This window comes from Triturus cristatus, chromosome 6 (genome assembly GCF_964204655.1).
Source record: "Triturus cristatus chromosome 6, aTriCri1.1, whole genome shotgun sequence".
Lineage (NCBI taxonomy): Eukaryota > Metazoa > Chordata > Amphibia > Caudata > Salamandridae > Triturus > Triturus cristatus.
The window spans coordinates 115,710,622-115,729,201 of record NC_140589.1 but is presented as its reverse complement, the minus strand read 5'-3'; the positions used below and the strand labels follow the sequence as shown (position 1 = coordinate 115,729,201).

General features: G+C 45.9%; 1 protein-coding gene across 1 annotated transcript in view; it reads right to left on the bottom strand.

The window, feature by feature from the left end:
- Window positions 1-18,580, bottom strand: part of LOC146816481 (exportin-5-like) — a 1,583,592-nt gene that overhangs the window by 354,863 nt on the left and 1,210,149 nt on the right. The window contains 1 exon segment of the mRNA XM_085610325.1: window positions 15,173-15,267. Within this exon segment, the coding sequence (XP_085466451.1) occupies window positions 15,173-15,267 (95 nt within the window).

The window sequence follows — 18,580 nt, the reverse complement described above, 5'->3', positions numbered from 1 at the left end:
TGTCCCAAAGCAGTAATGGCTGCCGTTGACCTAGTGGAGTGGGAGCGCAGCACTACTGGAGGCTCCTTTTTCGCCAAGGAATAACATTTTAATGCAAAGAACGACCCATCGAGAGATGGTCCGCTTTTGCACGGCCCGACCTTTCTTGGCGCCCACATAGCCAACAAATTGTTTTGTGCGATCCAGATAAAAAGATAGCGCACGTTTTGGATCCAGACGGTGGAGTCTCTCCTCCTTGGAAGGATCCGGGGGCGGGAAGAAGGTGGGCAAAGTGATGGTCCGTCATATGTGGAAAGAGGTAACCAGTTTGGGAAGGAAAGAAGGTTGAGTTCGAAGGACAACCTTGTCCGGATGAACAGCAAGGAAAGGAGGTTTAGAAGAAAGAGCCTTAAGCTCACTCATCCTGTGAGCAGAGGTGATGGCAACCAGAAAAGCAGTTTTGAGAGTCAAAAGTCTCAGAGGACAATTATGTAATGGCTCGAAAGGAGCACACATAAGGTACGTAAGAACCAGATTCAAGTCCCACTGGGGAATTACGATGGGAATAGGAGGAAAGGGGTGAGTAATGCCCTTAAGAAATCTATTTAAAATAGGGGATGTGAAAACAGAAGGCTGATCAGGAAGGCGAAGAAAGGCCGAAATGGTCGAAAGATAGCTTTTGAGGGGGCCCAGAGCAGAGCCCTGCCGGGCCAAAGAAAGAATGAAGAGGAGAACCTCTGCTAGAGGGGCAGAAAGGGGATCCACAGCCTTTGCTGTGTACCATGCCACAAATTTGTTCCATCTACAGGCGTATTCCGTTTTAGTGGAGGGACACCTGACTGACAAGATTACATTGCAGACATCGGGATGAAGGTCGAAAGATGTCAACTGTCGCTGCTCAATCCCCACGCAAGGAGGTGGAGGACCGTCCCCTGCTGCTGCGACAGAAAATCCTCCCCAAGAGGCAGTCTGATCGGAGGATCGATGGCCTTGTGCAATAGCTCAGGATACCAGAATCTTCGTGCCCAATCCGGAGCCACAAGAATGACTTGGGCCCGGTCGAGCTTGATCTTCTTCAGCACTCTGGGCAGAAAAGGTATAGGCGGAAAGGCGTATAGCAATTCCACTCGCGACAAAAAGCGCCACCGAGTAAGTGCCGTCTTGGAAATTCCAACGTGCAGAACTGCTGACATTGCCTGTTCTCTTCGGTGGTGAACAGATCTAACCAAGGCTCTCCCCACTGCCAAAAGAGACCTTGCACCACCTCTGAGTGAAGACGCCATTCGTGATCCATCATGTACCTGCGGCTGAGTTGTCCACCCTGGCGTTCAGGGAACCTGCCAGGCGTTGAACCATTAGGGACATGCCCCGATGTTTCAACCATGTCCAAGGGTGGAGAGCCTCTTGATATAGGGTCCATGATCCCTCCCTGTTTGTTGCAGTACCACATGGCGGTGGTGTTGTCCGTGAACACCTGCACCACAGATCCCCGAACAGAGGGGAGGAAGGCCTTCAGTGCAAGACAAATCGCCAGGAACTCCAGAAGCTTGATGTGGAGCCCGGACTCCGCCGGAGACCAGAGGCCTATGATCTCTGCCTCCTCAATGTGGCCGCCCCACCCAAGAAGTGATGCATCTGTCACCACTGTGAACTCTGGTTGGGGAATGGAGAGGGATATTCCGTTGACCCAATCCTGGTTCGTTAGCCACCACTGCAATTGGTGTGCAGTGTCCTCCGAGATCTGGACTCAATCGGAATGATTCCCCTGATGCTGTGCCCACTGGAACTTCAGGTCCCACTGCAGAGCTCGCATCTGCCACCTGGCATGATCCACCAGCAGGTTGCAGGAGGCCATGAGTCCCAGCAGCTCAGGGTCATTCTGACAGAAACCCGGAATAGAGGATGAAAGATCGGAATAATAGCCTGAATATCTCAGACTCGCTGCTCGGGAGGATAAGCCGAAATTGCGCTGTATCAAGAACCGCCCTGATGAAAAGGAGCTTCTGAGAGGGAATCAGGTGCGACTTTGGCACGTTGATAGCGAACCGCAGCGAATGCAAGAGGTCCGCCGCAGTCTGGAGGTAGGAGACGGCAGGCTGGGGCAAACTCGCCTTCAACAGCCAGTCGTCGAGATAGGGGAAGACTGGAACCCCTTATCTGTGTGGATGAGCCATCACTTTCTTGACCACTGAGGGGCGCTGGTAAAGCCAAAGGGGAGCACAGTAACTAAAAATGCTTGTGGCCTACTGCGATCCGTAGGTGACACCTGTGGGCTGGCAGGACGGGAATGTGGAAGTAAACGTCCTGCAAGTCCAACGCTACCATCCAGTCTCCAGGGTCAAGTGCAGACAGGACCTGAGCTAGTGTCAACATTTTGAACTCCTCCTTCCGGAGGAAGCGGTTGACGTCCCTGAGATCCAAGATAGGACGCAGGCCTTTGTCCTTCTTGGGAACCAGGAAGTAGTGGGAATAACAACCACAACCTACTTCTGGCGAAGGGACTCGCTCGATAGGTCCCTTGGCCAAGAGAGCTGTAACTTCCTGACGGAGAAGGGCCAGATGATCCTCCGATATGCAATGGAGTGTGGGTGGCATGGAGGGAGGGGTAGACTCGAAGCGGAGGGAGTAGCCCCTTCGGACTATCTGCAAAACCCACCTGTCCAACGTGATGCGTTGCTAGTGGGGGAGGTGATGGCGATTCCTGCTGCCCACTGGCAATTGGTGGCCCTGAAAGGTCAGAGTAGGTAGGTTTGGAGGCTACTGCAGAGAGGGGCGCTGATGAACTGGCCCGCCCCCTGGCCCCCCAGACCCACGATACTGAGTCCTATGCCCCGGCCACGCAGAGGCCTGTGGCTCTGGGTGGAACGTGGTGGGGCACCCCTTCCGTAGCAAAGAAAGGGGCAAAAAGCAGACTGCGCGGGGCGAGAGGTGGTAGCGAGGCCCAAGAATCTGCCTGTAGCCCTAGAATCCTTAAAGCACTCGAGCGTGTTGTCCGCTTTGTCACCAAACAAGCAACTGCCATCAAATGGCATGTCCAAAAGAGTTTATTGGACATTGCCCGAGAAGCCAGTGGACCTCTGCCAGGTGTAGCGTCTCAGGGCTATTGACGTTGAAATAGTCCTCTCTAGCGAGTCGGCGGTGTCAAGCACACATCGTATGGTGAACTTCACTGCATCTTTACCCTCATCAGATTATCTGATAGTGAGATAGGCATAAATCCCTAGGGAGCGGTCCCAGTGGGTCAAGGAAACTTGAATGGAAGCTCAGTCTTTAAAATCTTTTTTTTTTTTTTTTGTCCTCATTAGCCTCTGACCCCAGCAAACTGGTGCTCTGCAGGTTTCCACTGTTGCTCACTATGGAGAAGTAGGTTTCTTAATTCTAGAAAGATTTCTCTTTCGCCGGCCTACCAGTGGTACATCCGCATCCAACCTGTTGCTAACCTTTTATTGTATTTAAAAGGGTGGTCACGCTCCCTACTCATTCTGATAAAATCAGAGACCATAACAGTGATGGACAGGACCCGCCTCCAAACACCCTTATCTGTTGACCCAAAGATACGGAGGGGGAAACCTGACCATCCTGGTCTAGGAGCTTTTACCGTGGGCCTAATCATTGGACACAAAAGAAAAGAAAAAGAGGAAAATGAACTTTTTACCAGTGACATAAGTAGAAAAAGTTGTTTACTCTGTTGTTGTCTGCACTATATGCCAATTTAATAAACAGTCCCAGATTGCTAAGTCTGTTATCGATGTTTTATATAAAGATGAAAGCCATTCTGAATATGTGGGGGGGGAGGCCTCTGCCCATTTTTTACAAATTTCTCGCCTTGCCAACAAAATTGCGAAAAAGAGAAAACTTCTAGAATGACCAGTAATTTCAGTGTCAATTCCAAAAATTATTAGGCTAAGGGTGATGTGAATTAACTGATCTATAATAGACGATAGTGTAGCAGAGACTTTTTGCCAAAAGTCGGCAATTTCCGGGCAGGACCAAAACATGTGTGTATCCGGTACACTTTCTTCATTGCATTTCTTGCATCTTGCCGGAGAGGAGTTTGACATCTTAGATAGTCTTGCAGGGGACAAATATGCTCTATGTGTTGTGAAGTAATGATTTCTCCTCAGCCAGGCTGGCTTCACCACGCAAAACAAAATGTCATATGAAATCTGCCATAATTCCATATTGTCCCCTTCAGAGATTGACTCATCCCATAGTTCTCCGGCTAATCTGAAGTCACCATCTATTGCACCCTCAATTGCCCAATACAGAGAGGCTACCTCCTTCTTGCCCACTGGCTTTTTAACCAAGAGTTATCAAGATCATTTCCCAATCCAATTGGCTGTTTGTAGTTTTGGGACCAGCTTTTGAGCTGTATGTATTTAAATCTTGACAGACCAGCTGTAGTTTTGTCGTTTAAAGTTTCCCAAGACTGTAGAAAACCATCTTCAAATAGATCTCCCCATGTTGTTAGGCCTGATGTTTTTAGTGGGATGACAAGCGCATCTTTAAGACAACTGGGTGACCCTGGGCTGTCCCACCACGGAGCTAGTCTTGAATGATACTCTAGTCCCGTTAAGGTTCTTATTCTGGCCCATAATTGAGCTGTTCCCCTTAAAATCTTCAGCCTAACTTTCTTGAAAATTTTTTTATCTCCAAATTTAAAAAGGAAACCTTCTGGGGAAAGCTCTGATTGGTCTAACATTGCTTTAAACATTTTTCCCCTATCCGAATCGTCTGGGTGTTTCAACAGCATTCTTGAGTGTGTTAATTGAAATGCCCATGCATAGTACTGAATGTCTGGCAGTGTAAGACCACCCTTTTCTCTTCTACGTCTAAGTTTTTTCCACGAAATCCTAGTTGCCTTGTAGGCCCATACAAATGAGTTTATAGCCTGTTGAAATGTATCAATGAGTAGCTTATCAAAGTGTAAGGGGATGGTATTTAAGAGTAAAGTTACTTTGGGTAAAATAACCATTTTAATCAAATTTACTCTACCCAAGATTGTTAGGGGGAGATGTGCCCAAGACTTCATTTGATTTTGGCTCTCTCTGAAAATATTTAAAAGATTCACCTTTGGTATCTCCTCGATGTTGGAGACAATTTTTACCCCCAAGTACCTCATGTGGTCTTTAGTTTGAAAAGGGCTCCTCGGCAGGTTCCACGTCATAATTTCGGTTTTTCCCACATTGACTTCATAGCCCGACACTCTGCCAAATTCCCCTGCTAGCCTGATTATTTGAGGGAATGATGTATCCAGATCTGATGACAGAATTAAAATGTCATCTGCGTACAGGGTTACCTTTCTCTCCCAAGATCCACACTTAAATGGAGTTATACTTTGCTCCTCTCTTATATTCTGAGCAAATGGCTCTATATATAGATCAAAAAGAAGGGGAGAGAGAGGACAGCCCTGTCGAGTTCCTCTTCTAATACTGAAAGGTTTTGTCAAATTACCATTCACTACCAGCCTTGCTGATGGATCCCTATATAGAAGTTTTATAGTTCGACAGAACTTTGGACCAAAATTAAATTTCTCTAAAACTGCAGAAAGATACTTCCAATTTACCCTGTCAAAAGCTTTTGTTGCGTCAAGGGTCATGGCCGCCAGTGGAAACGCAAAGCTAGATGAAAAGTCGATTGCTCCTATCAGATCGTGAGTAAGATCAAAGAGATTTCTGCCCTTCAGGAAACCCTTCTGATCTAAATTAAGGAGATCTCCAGCCACTGCTCCTAGTCTATCTGCAAGGATTCTAGTAAAAACCTTATAATCCGAGTTAAGGAGCGAAATGGGTCTATATGACCGACACTCTATGGGAGATTTACCTGGTTTTAAAATTAAAGTAATGTTTGCTTCTCCCCATGAGGAAGGTGGTTTAACCCCTTCTGAAAGGACTTTATTAAAAAGTGTAGTCATGTATGGGATTATAGCATCTCCCACAGATTTGTAAACTTCCACTGGAAGGCCATCCGGCCCTGCTGCTTTACCCGTTTTACAGGCAAAAAGAGCCTTCCTAACTTCCTGCTGCGAGATTTCTGCTTCTAAATTTTGCCTTTTTGGAGCATCTAGGACTGGCAGATGAATTAGACTTAACCAGTCTGTTGCAGCAGTTTGATCTATATGATTATCTTCCTCATAAAGTCCCTCAAAGTACGTATGAAATACCTCTCCAATTTTATCTTCGTTGGTAATTAAGTTAGAGTCTGAGTCTTGTATCTCCTTGATCAAATTTCGAATTCTATCTGATTTAGCCTTCCAAGCTAATAATCTTCCAGCCCCCTCACCATATTCAAAATGTGCTAATTTACTAACCTCCCACCTGCTGGAGATCCTTGCCTGAACTATACCTTCTAGAGATATTTTGAGAGACTCTAATTTATCTATAGAGTCTTGGATTAACGCCTGGTCCTCCTCATAGATTATGACCTTTTCTAGCTCTTTCATTTGATCTTCTAAATGTGTAATTTCTTCCCTGTATTTCCTGTTTTTATATGAGGTTCTGTTTATAACCAGCCCTCTCAGGAAAGCTTTTAAAGTATCCCACACAACTGCGATATCAGCAGAGTCGATATTTATCTCTAGAAAAGACTCAATCTCTTGTAATAAAAAAGTAATGTACTCTGATTCTAAAAGAATCGTTCGATCAAAGGACCAAACTCTTTGTTGAGATTTCTTTACTAGCTCCCATTCCATCCAAACAGCTGCGTGGTCTGAAAGGTGAGGTGTTAAGTAGTCGATTTGTTTGATGTTTCCTCTTAAATCATTACTGATTAAGATATAATCTATCCTAGATTTGTGTCTGTATTTTTTATTATAAAAAGACACTCCTAATTTAGAGCCAGACCTCTCTCTCCAGATATCAGTTAGAGCATGTTGTTTCATCATAGTTTTTAAGAAGGCTCTGGATTTGGATGGGATGTTAGCTCTACAATTTGGTGATTTATCCCATTTTGGGTTCAGTACAATATTAAAATCTCCAGCAAGGATCAGTTTATCTGGAACTTCCAATAGATGCGAGAAAATGGTTTTTAGTACGCATGGGTCGTCTTGATTAGGGCCATAGTATTCGACTATGGTAAACGAGATGTTATCCACTAAAATCCTTACTATGATCCATCTGCCACTAGAATCTGTCTTAGTTTCTTTAACTATGACATTGGCTGATTTCTTTATTAATATGGCAACCCCCCTAACATTAAATGGCTGACCTGAACAAAGACAGTGTTCCACCCACCTAAGTTTTCCACAAATTTCCGTAAGTTCCTTTTTAGTAAGGTGGGTTTCTTGCAGAATAATTATTTGTGCCGCTGAATCCTTCAAGTATTGCAAAATTCTTTCTCTTCTACCTCTGACTCTGAGGCCATTTATATTCCATGACAAGCATTGTATTGTCATTATAACAGCCTAACGTAACCATTTTTTTTACCCCCCTTCCATCCTGCACATAACCAGCCACGAACCTGCAGCTATAGATGACAAACGTCCAAAAACATAATAGGGCTAGTGTTCCAATGAGGATTTTTTTATTTTTTTTATTTTATCCCTCTGCTCCCTCCCCAGTGCCCCCTCTACTTCTGCCCTTACCCCCACCCTACCTCCCTTGGAGAACCCCCACCCCTGTTTACCTGGAATCTCCAGGTTTTGCCGGCTGGAGAACTCTACCCTGCCACGTGTATGTGTATGTTTGTATGTATTTATTTATTTATTTGTTTATTCCCCTTGACAGTACTAAAAGCAAATGTGAATATCTTATACTTATGTGGTACTATGTGGTGCTGATGTACTTACTAATGTGGTTATGTGGTGCTAAATTCTTTTTTATGACATTTCTACGTGTACTACATATGCTACATATACTAACCATATACTAACCATGGAAAGGCACAACTTAACCTAGGACAGAATCTAAGATCCTATTGGAAGCATAATTCCTAATTCCTAATTCCTAATTCAAAATTCAGGAAGTACTAGAGGGCCCTTTTTTAAGACTGTCCAATAGGTCATCCGCCTCCTGTACTGTTCTTACATTGTGCATTTTGTTGTTCAACATGATCCTCAATTGGGCCGGGAACTTAAGTTGAACCACCGCTCCCAATTTTTTAAAATCTTCCATTCTTCTCCCCAGTTCCCACTGTCGATCCAAGGTAACTCGGGAGAGGTCAGACCTAATCTCGAAAATGAAGTCTCTTGATTTCAAAGATTTTAACTTAAGGGCCGCCAATAGGATTTTCTCCTTAATCTCAAATGTAAGAAAGTTAATCAAGATTTTCCTAGGCTTTGATCGATTTGGGTTTTTTCTGTAGGGGTCTCTATGTACCCTCTGAATGTCTTGCCTCAGCTTCTCCTCTGATATCTCCGTCAGCACCACTTCTTTAATGAGAGCTATAATAAAGGATTTTAAATCCTCTCCCTCTTTGCCCTCCGGCACCTTCAAAATGCGCAAGTTATTGTGTCTAGAGAAGTTTTCTAGTGACTCCACTCGGTCTCTAAGTAAAATTTCTTCTTTTTTGAGTTGAGTAATGTCATCTTTTGCAGTCCCCAGTTCTGACTTGAGCTCTTCTACTGAATTTTCTAGAACTCCTGTCCTGGAGTTCAAAGTATCCAACTTTTTCTCCAAGTTTTCGCAGAAGAGCCTGATATCCCCCTGGTTTGCTTCCGATTTTGCAAATCCCTTTTTAATGTCGGATGCCATAGTGAGGAACAAGGACTCCAGCCCAATGCCTGAGAGGGGGTTATCGCTAACTACTGCTCCTGTCTCACCTCCTGTATATATTTCTGGCCCACAAACCGCTTCGACTTCCTTTCTCCCTCCTCCAGGTAGAGCTTCTGAAGTTAAGCTCTCACTGTCTTTAGGGGATATTAAGGCCTCTGGTTTCTGAACACCTTGTAGGATGCTTTGTAATTGAAACTGTAATTGTTGCTGTGGTTGTGGGTTTGGTTGAAGCTCCAGAGTAATAGGAGTCTGGACTGGGGCGGGAGCTAGTACCCCTAACTGAGGACTTTCGGCTGCCATGTTGGAGGAAAGGTTTGGCTGCAAATTAGAAAGTCTAAGTACTTCACCCTGTCCTGCTATATCTAGAACTTGAGGTAAAACCTTAAAGTACGATCTTAATGAAGGAGTCACTTTAACTTTAGGAGCCAAAGAAAAACCCTTTCTGTTGGAGCCTTTTGGATCTTTTAGACCTTTTCTCTTATCTGTATGACGAGGGGGGATGCTCTCCTCGGTTTTCTTATCCAGTTTTATTGCTGACTCCCCTTCGAATGTCAATGCGTTAGTAAAGGCCCCTTTTGTGGTGTTTTTTAAATCTTTGCATTCATTAATTACTTTTTTAGTTTGTAGTTTGCTTTTTACTGCTATTGTTTTTTTTCTGCTAGTTTTGGCAAAGTTACCGAGATTGCTTACCTCAATTTTCTCCCTTACAACCTCCAACTGCCCAATCCCCTTACCCTTGCTCCTGCCCTTTCTTCTAAGGCAGTATGGCAGAGTACAGAGATCTGCAGGGTCTCCCCCTGAAAGAAGCCCCAGGTCACCTTGTAACCGTTGTTGTTGCCGTTGCTCCTCAAAGACTATCTCCGCTGTCTCCGCCGCCGCCTCTCCGAGCTCTGAAACAGAACTCCCCTCAGCGGCAGCGGCGCGTTGTGAGGCTGCCTCTTCGTCCAGTTTGGAAGCTTGCGCCTGCCAACAGGTGCTGACTCTGCCGGTTGTGAGCCAGGAAACGGCCCGCTGTCCTCCGATGTAGATCCGCCAGCGCACGCCAGCCCCCCCGCTCTTACCTAGCTCCAGTGCTGCAGCAAGACAGCGCGGCAAATCTCTTGGAGGAACACTGTGCATATCCACTAGTAAGTTCACCTCTATCTACACTTCTGAGGTTAGATAGTATGATAGCGTGATATCATAAGCACTGCCATGGATTTTCCTAATCGCATGCTACGATATACTCCATACTCCGTAGTCCAAACGCATCCAGGCAGGCGAGTCCTCCAGTGCGGCAAGCGGCCGCTTATCTTGCAGCCGCCATGTTCTCCTCCCTCAGTCTTTAAAATCTTGTGAGACAAGCCTAATAAGACTTTGTTGTTAGTTTTATGAGCTGCTGGCAAGTAAATGATGTTTCATTTCAAAGACGAGTTGTATGCGTTGAGCGTGATAACTTGTTATGCCAGCAGCTCGTAAAACTAACAACAAGGTCCCATCAGGCTTGTCTCACAAGATTTTAAAAACTGAGCTTCCATGCAAGTTTCCTTGGCTCACTGGGACCGCATGTAAGAAAGTGGCTCTGTATATACTGCACCAAAGTAAGATTCAATGTGCACAGAGTCCACAGTCCCCAGAGGTTTGGCAGAGGCTAAAGTTAGATATAACCTTACTCTCTAAAGTGGTAGCTTGGTCGAGCAGTTAGCCAGTATCAGAGGACAATGTAAAGCATTTGTTGTACCCACTCAGTCAGCAAATGGTCTCACACACTCAAGAACTGAACTCTAGGCCAATTGGTTTGTATATAAAAATATATGGTTGTTTTATTTTAGAACCAACAGGTATCAAAATACTATCTCAGAAAAAAATGCTGTAGTTGTATACTTTCAATGAGCAGTAGACTTTTAAATGCAATAGTTACAGTTGTTGCAACAGGCAACACAATTCAAACACAATTATAACATTGAGCTCAATGGGGATTTTTAAGTAAAAGTAATTTCAATTACTTTGCGTGTGATTTTCTTAATCAGGGTTGGATCCTGGATTCAACCCTGGTGCATTTCCTGTAAACAGTTGAAAGAAATCGTTTTTGTTACACAGGCGATTTTTAAGGAATATTTGTATGTTTCAAAAATCGACAAGAATTTCTGGCAAAAACCAGGCAATGTTATCCTATGGAGGAAAATCAAGTTATCGGTAAGCACGGTTGTAATTACTTTTCAGGGTCAGTGCTGGGCACAAAGATCCAGCACTGGGATCTCTCCTGATAACAGGTGAGTAATTTCGTTTTCGTTGATCGGCTGATTTTTAGTGAATATTTTAAAGTTTCAAAACTCGACACTGAAACCAGTCAATGTTACCCTATGGAGAAAATGTAGGTTTTCGGCTTTCAGGTAAGTACTCGCCTGGCAGAGTTAAGGTTCTGGACATAGACTCAGGGGTCTCCCGGGTCAGGTAGGTACAGTTGTTACACCCTCAGCGGCACAGGAGCAGCCGGGTGCAGACAGAGTTAGGCCCAATGTTAGCCTATGGAGGGCAGGGGGCCTTTGGTTGGTGTCTGCTAGCAGGCAGACCACGCGGCTGTGGGAGCTGGGCTCCTGGTCACTCACTCAGGGCAAGGGGGGAAGAAAAATAGTATAGAGGTTGCACTCCCAGGGGCACTCAGGCGGCTGGGTGCAGGGCGCTTTTGAGCCGTCGGGAGCTCAATGTATTTCAATGGAGAAGCTACCAGATGAACAAAGGCTGCAAGCTCGGGACGGAGATTGTTCAGGTGCGACCACCACTTCGAGAGGTAAGTTGGGAAGCTGTAGGTTAGGTAGGCACCCAGGAGTTGGGCACAGGGGGCCGCAGGGCGCCGGTGTGCCTTTCGGCGTCGGGAATTCTTACCCTCTGCTGGTCGCGGTTGCAGGGGTCCCTGGTTCTGAGGCTGCAGGCGTCGTCTGGAGCGTCGAGGAGGGTCCTTGGGTGCTGGATTCTTGGTCACAATCAACGGGGGGACGTCCTCGGGGTCTTTGTTCACTCAGTCACAGGCCGGATTTGGCGGGTGCAGAGTGTGCAGGAGTCGCGGTTCCTGGCTGGCACCAGGGGTTTGTTACTTGCTTTGAGCAGAACCACTGCTCGTGGGAGTCCCAGTCTTTTAGAGTCACAAGGCAGTCAGGTCCTCCAGGGTTTTCGAGGTTGCTGACCACTGGAGACGCTGGGTTTTAGCAGAAGCAGGTTCGAGGGTCGACAGGCCTGTAGGACTGGGGCCAAGTCAGTTGGTGTCGTCCTCTTCTTAGCAGCTGCACAGCAGGTCTTCTTTCTTCTTGCTTTTCTTGCTTGTTTCGGATTCGGGATCCAAGGAAGGAAGGTTCAGGGTGCCCCTAAATACTAAATTTAGGGGCGTTACAAGTAGGTAGAGGTCAGGGACAAATAGGTCCCTTCCCTGGGGTGGGTACACCCCCTATCCTGCCACTCTCCAGTGGGAGGGGGGCAGGAGCCTAATCCTGATTGGGCAGGGCTCCCCATCCTCAAGATGGCGAGAGCCCAGAGTTGTGCTTCACCTCGCCTCCCCCACCTGAGGAGAGGGGTTGGCAGAGGCTGGCAGACCCCCCTTTCCTCACTTGGGCTTTCCCGCCAGTCTTCCTGCCAGAGTGGGGGTTAGAACCGGTGGGGGCCTGTTGCTGAGTACAGCAACTGGCCTGGAGAAGCTCACAAAGGTGATATGCCTTTGAAGCTTCCCCTGCTTACCCTGGGGTAGGAAACCTAGCACCTCGCCCGGGGATGTGCATTGTTGCAGGCCCAGGAGAGTGGATGGCTCTCTACCCAGGGGTCCAGCAACATGTCTGCTGGTTGGCAGCCTAGGCAGCCTCTCAGACAGGACGTGGATTGTGGGTTAGGTTCAGGGAGCAACTCTAAGTCAGTGTAGCCATCATAGTGCTGTGGAGTTCGTGATGACGACCTCCCAGCACCATATACTCTTAATGGCAGCACTGCAATTACAATGCCCAGGAATGGACCTGGGTACTGTAGGGGTACAGGGCTCATGCCCCTGTACCCACACCACTGGCATAGTGCACCCAGCTAGAGGGGTGACTGAGGAATGCCAGGGCAGTGTGTTTGTGGGCATGGCACACAGGGATGTGTGCCATGTCGACTCTGTTTTGTTCTGCACCGAGACACTCAGCCTGCGAAGGCAGTGTGTGTGTCAGGGTGCAGGGCCTCTAAGGATGGCACAATAAGTGCTGCAGCCCTTAGGGGTCTTCTCTGGTCACAGTGCCCTGGGTACCTATGGTACCATTTACCAGGGGCTGACCTGTGGTCAGAGATGCCAATTGGGTTTAGGCTTTAAAGCAGTTTTAGGGAAGGAACACAGGCACTGGGTACCTGATTGGCAGGAGCCCAGGGCATACTCAGTCAAAGTACATCAGCAATTCAGCAAAAAGTGGGGGCATACCATGCAAGAAAGATGGCACTTTCTCACACTGCACCCTAGGGATTTATGCCTATCTCACTATCAGATAATCCAGTCTACGCCCTGAAGAGAATCCCTTAAATTACTTTAAGAATGGAAACGCGTCAACACTATACAACTCGGGGATCCCTGCATTTAATTAAGTTTGCCTCAGTAGGAATGTAGTAAAAATCTTTATCTACTAGGCATAACCGCTTTTCCCCGTGTGCAGCAGCACCTTGAATATTTCAGATAATCTGACTGCTAAAGATTTTCCAGTTGCTGCTATTGTATTGCAAATTCATAGACAAAGGATAGCTCAGCACACTTGTAAGTATTGAATACAAGCAATCCACAATCAGGTACATCTACAGTACAATTGTTTGCTCAAAAAGGAGTCGATATGTTCTGTTGGTTCGGAATCTCATCTTTTACTCACATATAAACTTTATTTTGCAACCGCCAACGCGTTTCGTCCACAATCGGACTTCTTCAGGGCTCACAATGTATAATTTTTCTGTATATTCAAGTATACATTTCCCATAATTGCTACCGGAACATGTTTAAAAGGACATTTGTCCACAACACTGTATAACTGTATTTGCGTGAAAATTAGGCCTGTATCGATGATAATGTGCTCCCGTGCTCACACAGTATTCTGATCCGGAAAGAGGTTTCTCTGTTTTTGGGACCTAGGGGATTGTGTCCCAGGCTCTTTTGCAACTTGTTTTGTGGCTAAAACTATAGAGATGTTTAGATTGGTGCGTGTATCTGTGCTTTGATCCCCATTTTTTGGGGATGTATTGCAAATTCAGACTGTTTTTTAAATGTACACAACGACTGTTTATTGTTTGCAATTTTCGTTGCCCTGTCAAACCACAATGCTGATTTATGTTTTGTTGTTCATTTATGTTTTGTGTGACATGTATTGGTATAACATGCACTAATTTGCAAGTATCCACTTGTGTCTAACTTAAGTAATCATGTGGATCTAATAGTAAAAAAAAGTGAATGACAGCAAATAAACGCTTAAAGTCAAGATGATGGACTTAATGGTCTTTAATCTGTTAAATAACTTTAACAGCATTTAAACGTGACAGCTTGGACATTCGTCTACTGTATTATTTCTTCAGTATATGGTGTAACATTGGCTACTTGGAAGGGACTAAAGTTGATGGCTCTGGAACTGGTCTAGGATCATGTGCTGATGGTATCTTTCTTGATGCCAAAGCTGTACTTGGTTTGGTCTACCTGAAATGAGAGTTCAGCACTTATAGCACCCCTGGCTGATGAAGTTGAAGCCAAAGTCACAGGAGCCACACTGAACTCAACCATTGCTAAAGAATCATAGTGGTCTTTGCGGGGATCAATAGTTGGCTTCCGCAAGAGGCAGAGGAAGACCATGCCTTATTGGAAACCCTAAATGTACATGACTGAAGCTCCAACAGAACAGAAACGTACATATGCATGAAAACAATATAGCAAAGCTGTGTGACTTTTAAGCACTACATTTCTCATACTGATGTTTAGGTAATTATTTGTAATTTCCCAAATAAAAATATTTGAAAACAAACAAAAGTCTGTCAGATGCCTTTACCATGCAATGCCTTTACCACAAAGCCTTTATCACGCAGATGTCTTTACTAGTCATGTCTTTACCATGCATAGTATGTAGGTTTAAGAAACGTATAAGTATGTATATATATTACAAATAATGGTAAAGCAAAATTTAGGCTTTTGGAGTGGGTAGTGGTAAAGGGAGGTTAAGGGTAATATCAGGGTCTATTCGTGGCAGTGGTAAAGGGTGGCAAGGGTAAATATAGGGTTTGGGGGAGGGTATTGGTAAAGGGTGGTAAGGGTAATTTTAGAGTTATGGGACTGTAAGGGTAATTTTAGGGTTTATGGGTTGGCAGTGGTAAAGCTAATTTTATGGTTTAAAGGTGAAGGTGGTAAAGAATGGTTAGTAGTAAATAGTAAAAAGGAGGAGATTGCCCCACTCCCAAAAAAACATTAAATGTAATATTAAATAAAGGGTCTCATATCAGCCATTTATGCATTGACTATAGCTTACCGGTTCTTTCATCAAGCAGGTTCCTAGCTCTGTGAGAAATAATGATGGAGCATTTTGAGGGCGCACATCTTTTACCACATTCTTATCAATACCATCTGATCAAGAAAGAAAAGAATAACATTTATCTGTTAAAATGCTCTATTCGATTTGCCAATCAGATATCATTTTACTTAGACCAAAAAGGACTCCACATGGATAAAAGAACAAGTTAATTAACTTCGGTAATGCCTCATCTGGTAGAGACTATCTAGATGATAATTCCTTACCTTAGGATATTCCCCAGGCATCAGACTGGATCTGGAAAATTTCGGGCAGGACCCCTGTGTGCTGGTAGGTGGCATTGTTCTGGTCCACGTCAGTGTCATCCGCGTCGGAAGTGACATGCGCTGTGCCTATATAGGCACCAACCCCAGCATGCTAACTCAGGTTTCTTTTCATGCCAGAAGTGCAAAGTAATGAAGAATGCGGACATACTGGTGTGGATTGATAAGGTCTTCAGGACGGTGACCATACTGAATCAATTTTTAGAGCGGGGAGGATGTTCAGCTAGAAGGAGTCTCTACCAAATGAGGCATTATCAGACGTAATTAACTTGTTCATCTAACAATACTTCTAGTCACAGATTTGTTACCTTAGAATAGATACCCAAGCAATACCTCCCCAGAAGTGGGTCTGCAAAACAAATCAAACTAAAGAGTCCTGCAGGACTGAACAGAAAAAGTGTCAGTCATGATGGACCTGACCATCTAGACAGTAATGCTTTATGAAGGTTTGTTAACGTTGCTGCCTGACAGATGTCCAGGACAGGGCCTTCGCAAGCCAACAGTGGTTAAAGCCTTAAGTCGGGTATAATGAGGACGAATGTCCTCAGGGGGTTGCTTTTTGGCCAATGTGTTGCAGATCTTTATGTACAGCACTATCCATCGTGAGATGGTCTGTTTCTGCACTGATGTCTCTGTCTTAATGCCAACATCCCCTACAAAGAGCAGATTGTCCACCCGGAACTCTCTTGTGTGATTTATGTAGAATGACAACGCTCTTTTTGGATCTGTTCCTTCCTAATAAAAAAAAAACACAGCAAGTCAGCATGACACCCTACACATGGTAAGCCAGAAATCTCATCTGTAGAGTACCACAAGGCTCATCTCTAGGCCCAACATCTACATGCCACCACTGGCTGACATCATCAGATCCTACAACATCAACATCCAATCCTACGCAGACACCCAACTCATACTCTCCCATTCAGACAAGACTCCTGCGACCAAGACCAACTTCAACACCTGCATGACCGCAGTAGCTACGTGGATGAGGTCCAACTGCCTCAAGCTCAACACGGACCAAACCGAAGTGATGATCTTCGGAAGCAAAATCTCCGCGTGGGACTCCACCTGGATCTCTGAAGACCTCTGACCTGCCCCAACCCCTACCGTCCATGCCAAAACCTGGGAATCTTCCAGGACGAAAAATTGTACATGACAGGGCAAGTCATGTTATGTTATGTTAACTGTTACTTCTATAGCGCGTAATCACCAACAGATCTCTTAGCGCTTGGAGAGAGTGGCCGCAACCACCGGCAGTTACCAGTATCACACACGGCAGAGGATTAGACTGTGGCCAAGGCCTCCCTAAACAGGAACGTTTTGAGATGTTTCCTGAAAGGGAGGAGTGCGGATTCCTTGCGGAGGTAATCAGACAGTTGATTCCAGAGCTGTGGGAGTAGGACAGAGAAATCTCTGCCACCCTTGGATACTGTTTTGAATTGTGGAAAGGTCAAGAGGCAGGCCTTGGATGAACGGATTGTACGGTCCGGCACATAGTTCCTAAGGTGTTCCTTAATGTAGACTGGGGCCTGGCCGTAGATGGCTTTATGGGCAATGCAGAGGCCTTTAGACTATGCTCTCTGCTTAATGGGCCAGTGTGACCTGCACAGCAAGGGGGTGGCAATAGTTCTTCTGGGAAGCCTGAAGATCAACTTAGCTACATCATTCATAGTCACCTGTAGTTTGCTGATGAGCTTCTCAGGGAGGCCGATGTATAAGGCATTCCCAAAGTCTAGTCTGGACACGATTGTGACTGACACAATCATCTGTAGCGCTGCAGTTGAGAGGAGGGGGGCGAGTTTCCGCAGCTGTCTCAGTAGGCCAGTGCAGGTTCCAACCACGGTAGCAACTTGATTAGCCATGGAAAGATCAGCATCAATCTTGATGCCCATGCTTTTTACGACCGTTACTGGCATTGGGGTAGTGCTGAACTCTCGGGGCCCAAAAAGATCGCTCCAGGGATTGATTTTCGAGGGGATGACAAGGACCTCTGTTTTATCGGGGTTAACTTTTTGTGAATTAACTGCCATCCAGTTCACTGCAAATCTCAGTATGTTTTGAACCTGTGAATGGGCCTGAGGGGAGTTGTCAATCTGGAGGATAAGTTGTGTATCATGCGCGTAGTTAAAAACTTGGCAGTCCATACGCACTAGAGCAGCTATCAATGGATGGAGATATATGTTAAAGAGAAGCGGGGATAGTGCTGAGCCCTGGGGGACACCGCAATTGAGTGTGCCTCTGTCCGACACCTGCTCGCCTGACTGGACCCTCTGGGACCCTCCTGACAGAAAGGACTCAAGCCACTGATGTGCCAACCCGCAAATGCTCAGGTCAGTGATACGGGCCAAGAGCTGTGCATGATTGACCGTATCGAACGCCGCTGATAGATCTAACAGAACCAGGGTGCTCAGTGTTTTATTGTCTGCCAGGACTCTGAGCTCGTCGAGTACAGACGACATCACCAGCTCAGTGCTCTGGTGGGCCCTGAAGACAGCCTGCCGTACCTGGAGTAACTGCGGTTCCTACAGGAAGGACATAAGTGTTTTTAGGACATGTTGCTCCACAACTTTCGCCAAGAAGGGAAGCTTGGAGAATGGCCTATAGTTCTTGTGAATGGTGACATCTGCCCCTGGTTTCCTCAGCAGGGGGATAACCCTGGCTTCCTTTAGGCCGGAGGGTATATAACCTGTCTCCAGAGAGTGGTTTAGCAAGGCAAGAATCTGCCTTTCTAGTCCGGGGAGGGCCATGCAAAAGACCCATGGGGGCAGTGGTCTGCTGGAGAGCCCGATTTGACCCGACTCATCAGAAGTGACAAGGAGGCCAGATCTAAATTAGGGAGGGAGGAGAGCTGTTTGCCGAGAATAAGGGGGACAGGGTTCTGGTCTAAGGGACCCTGGTTGATCAGAGTGCTGTCAATCTCAGCCAGGATGTCCCTGACCTTTTGCAGAAAGAAGGTCTGGAATATGTTGCAGTCCATCGGCGTGTCTGTAGGTTTCAACTCTGACTTCTGTCTGAGTTCTTCTAAAATTCTTAAGGTCGCTTTCTGTTTTTTACAGCGTCTGCAATTCTTGCCTCATAATATTCA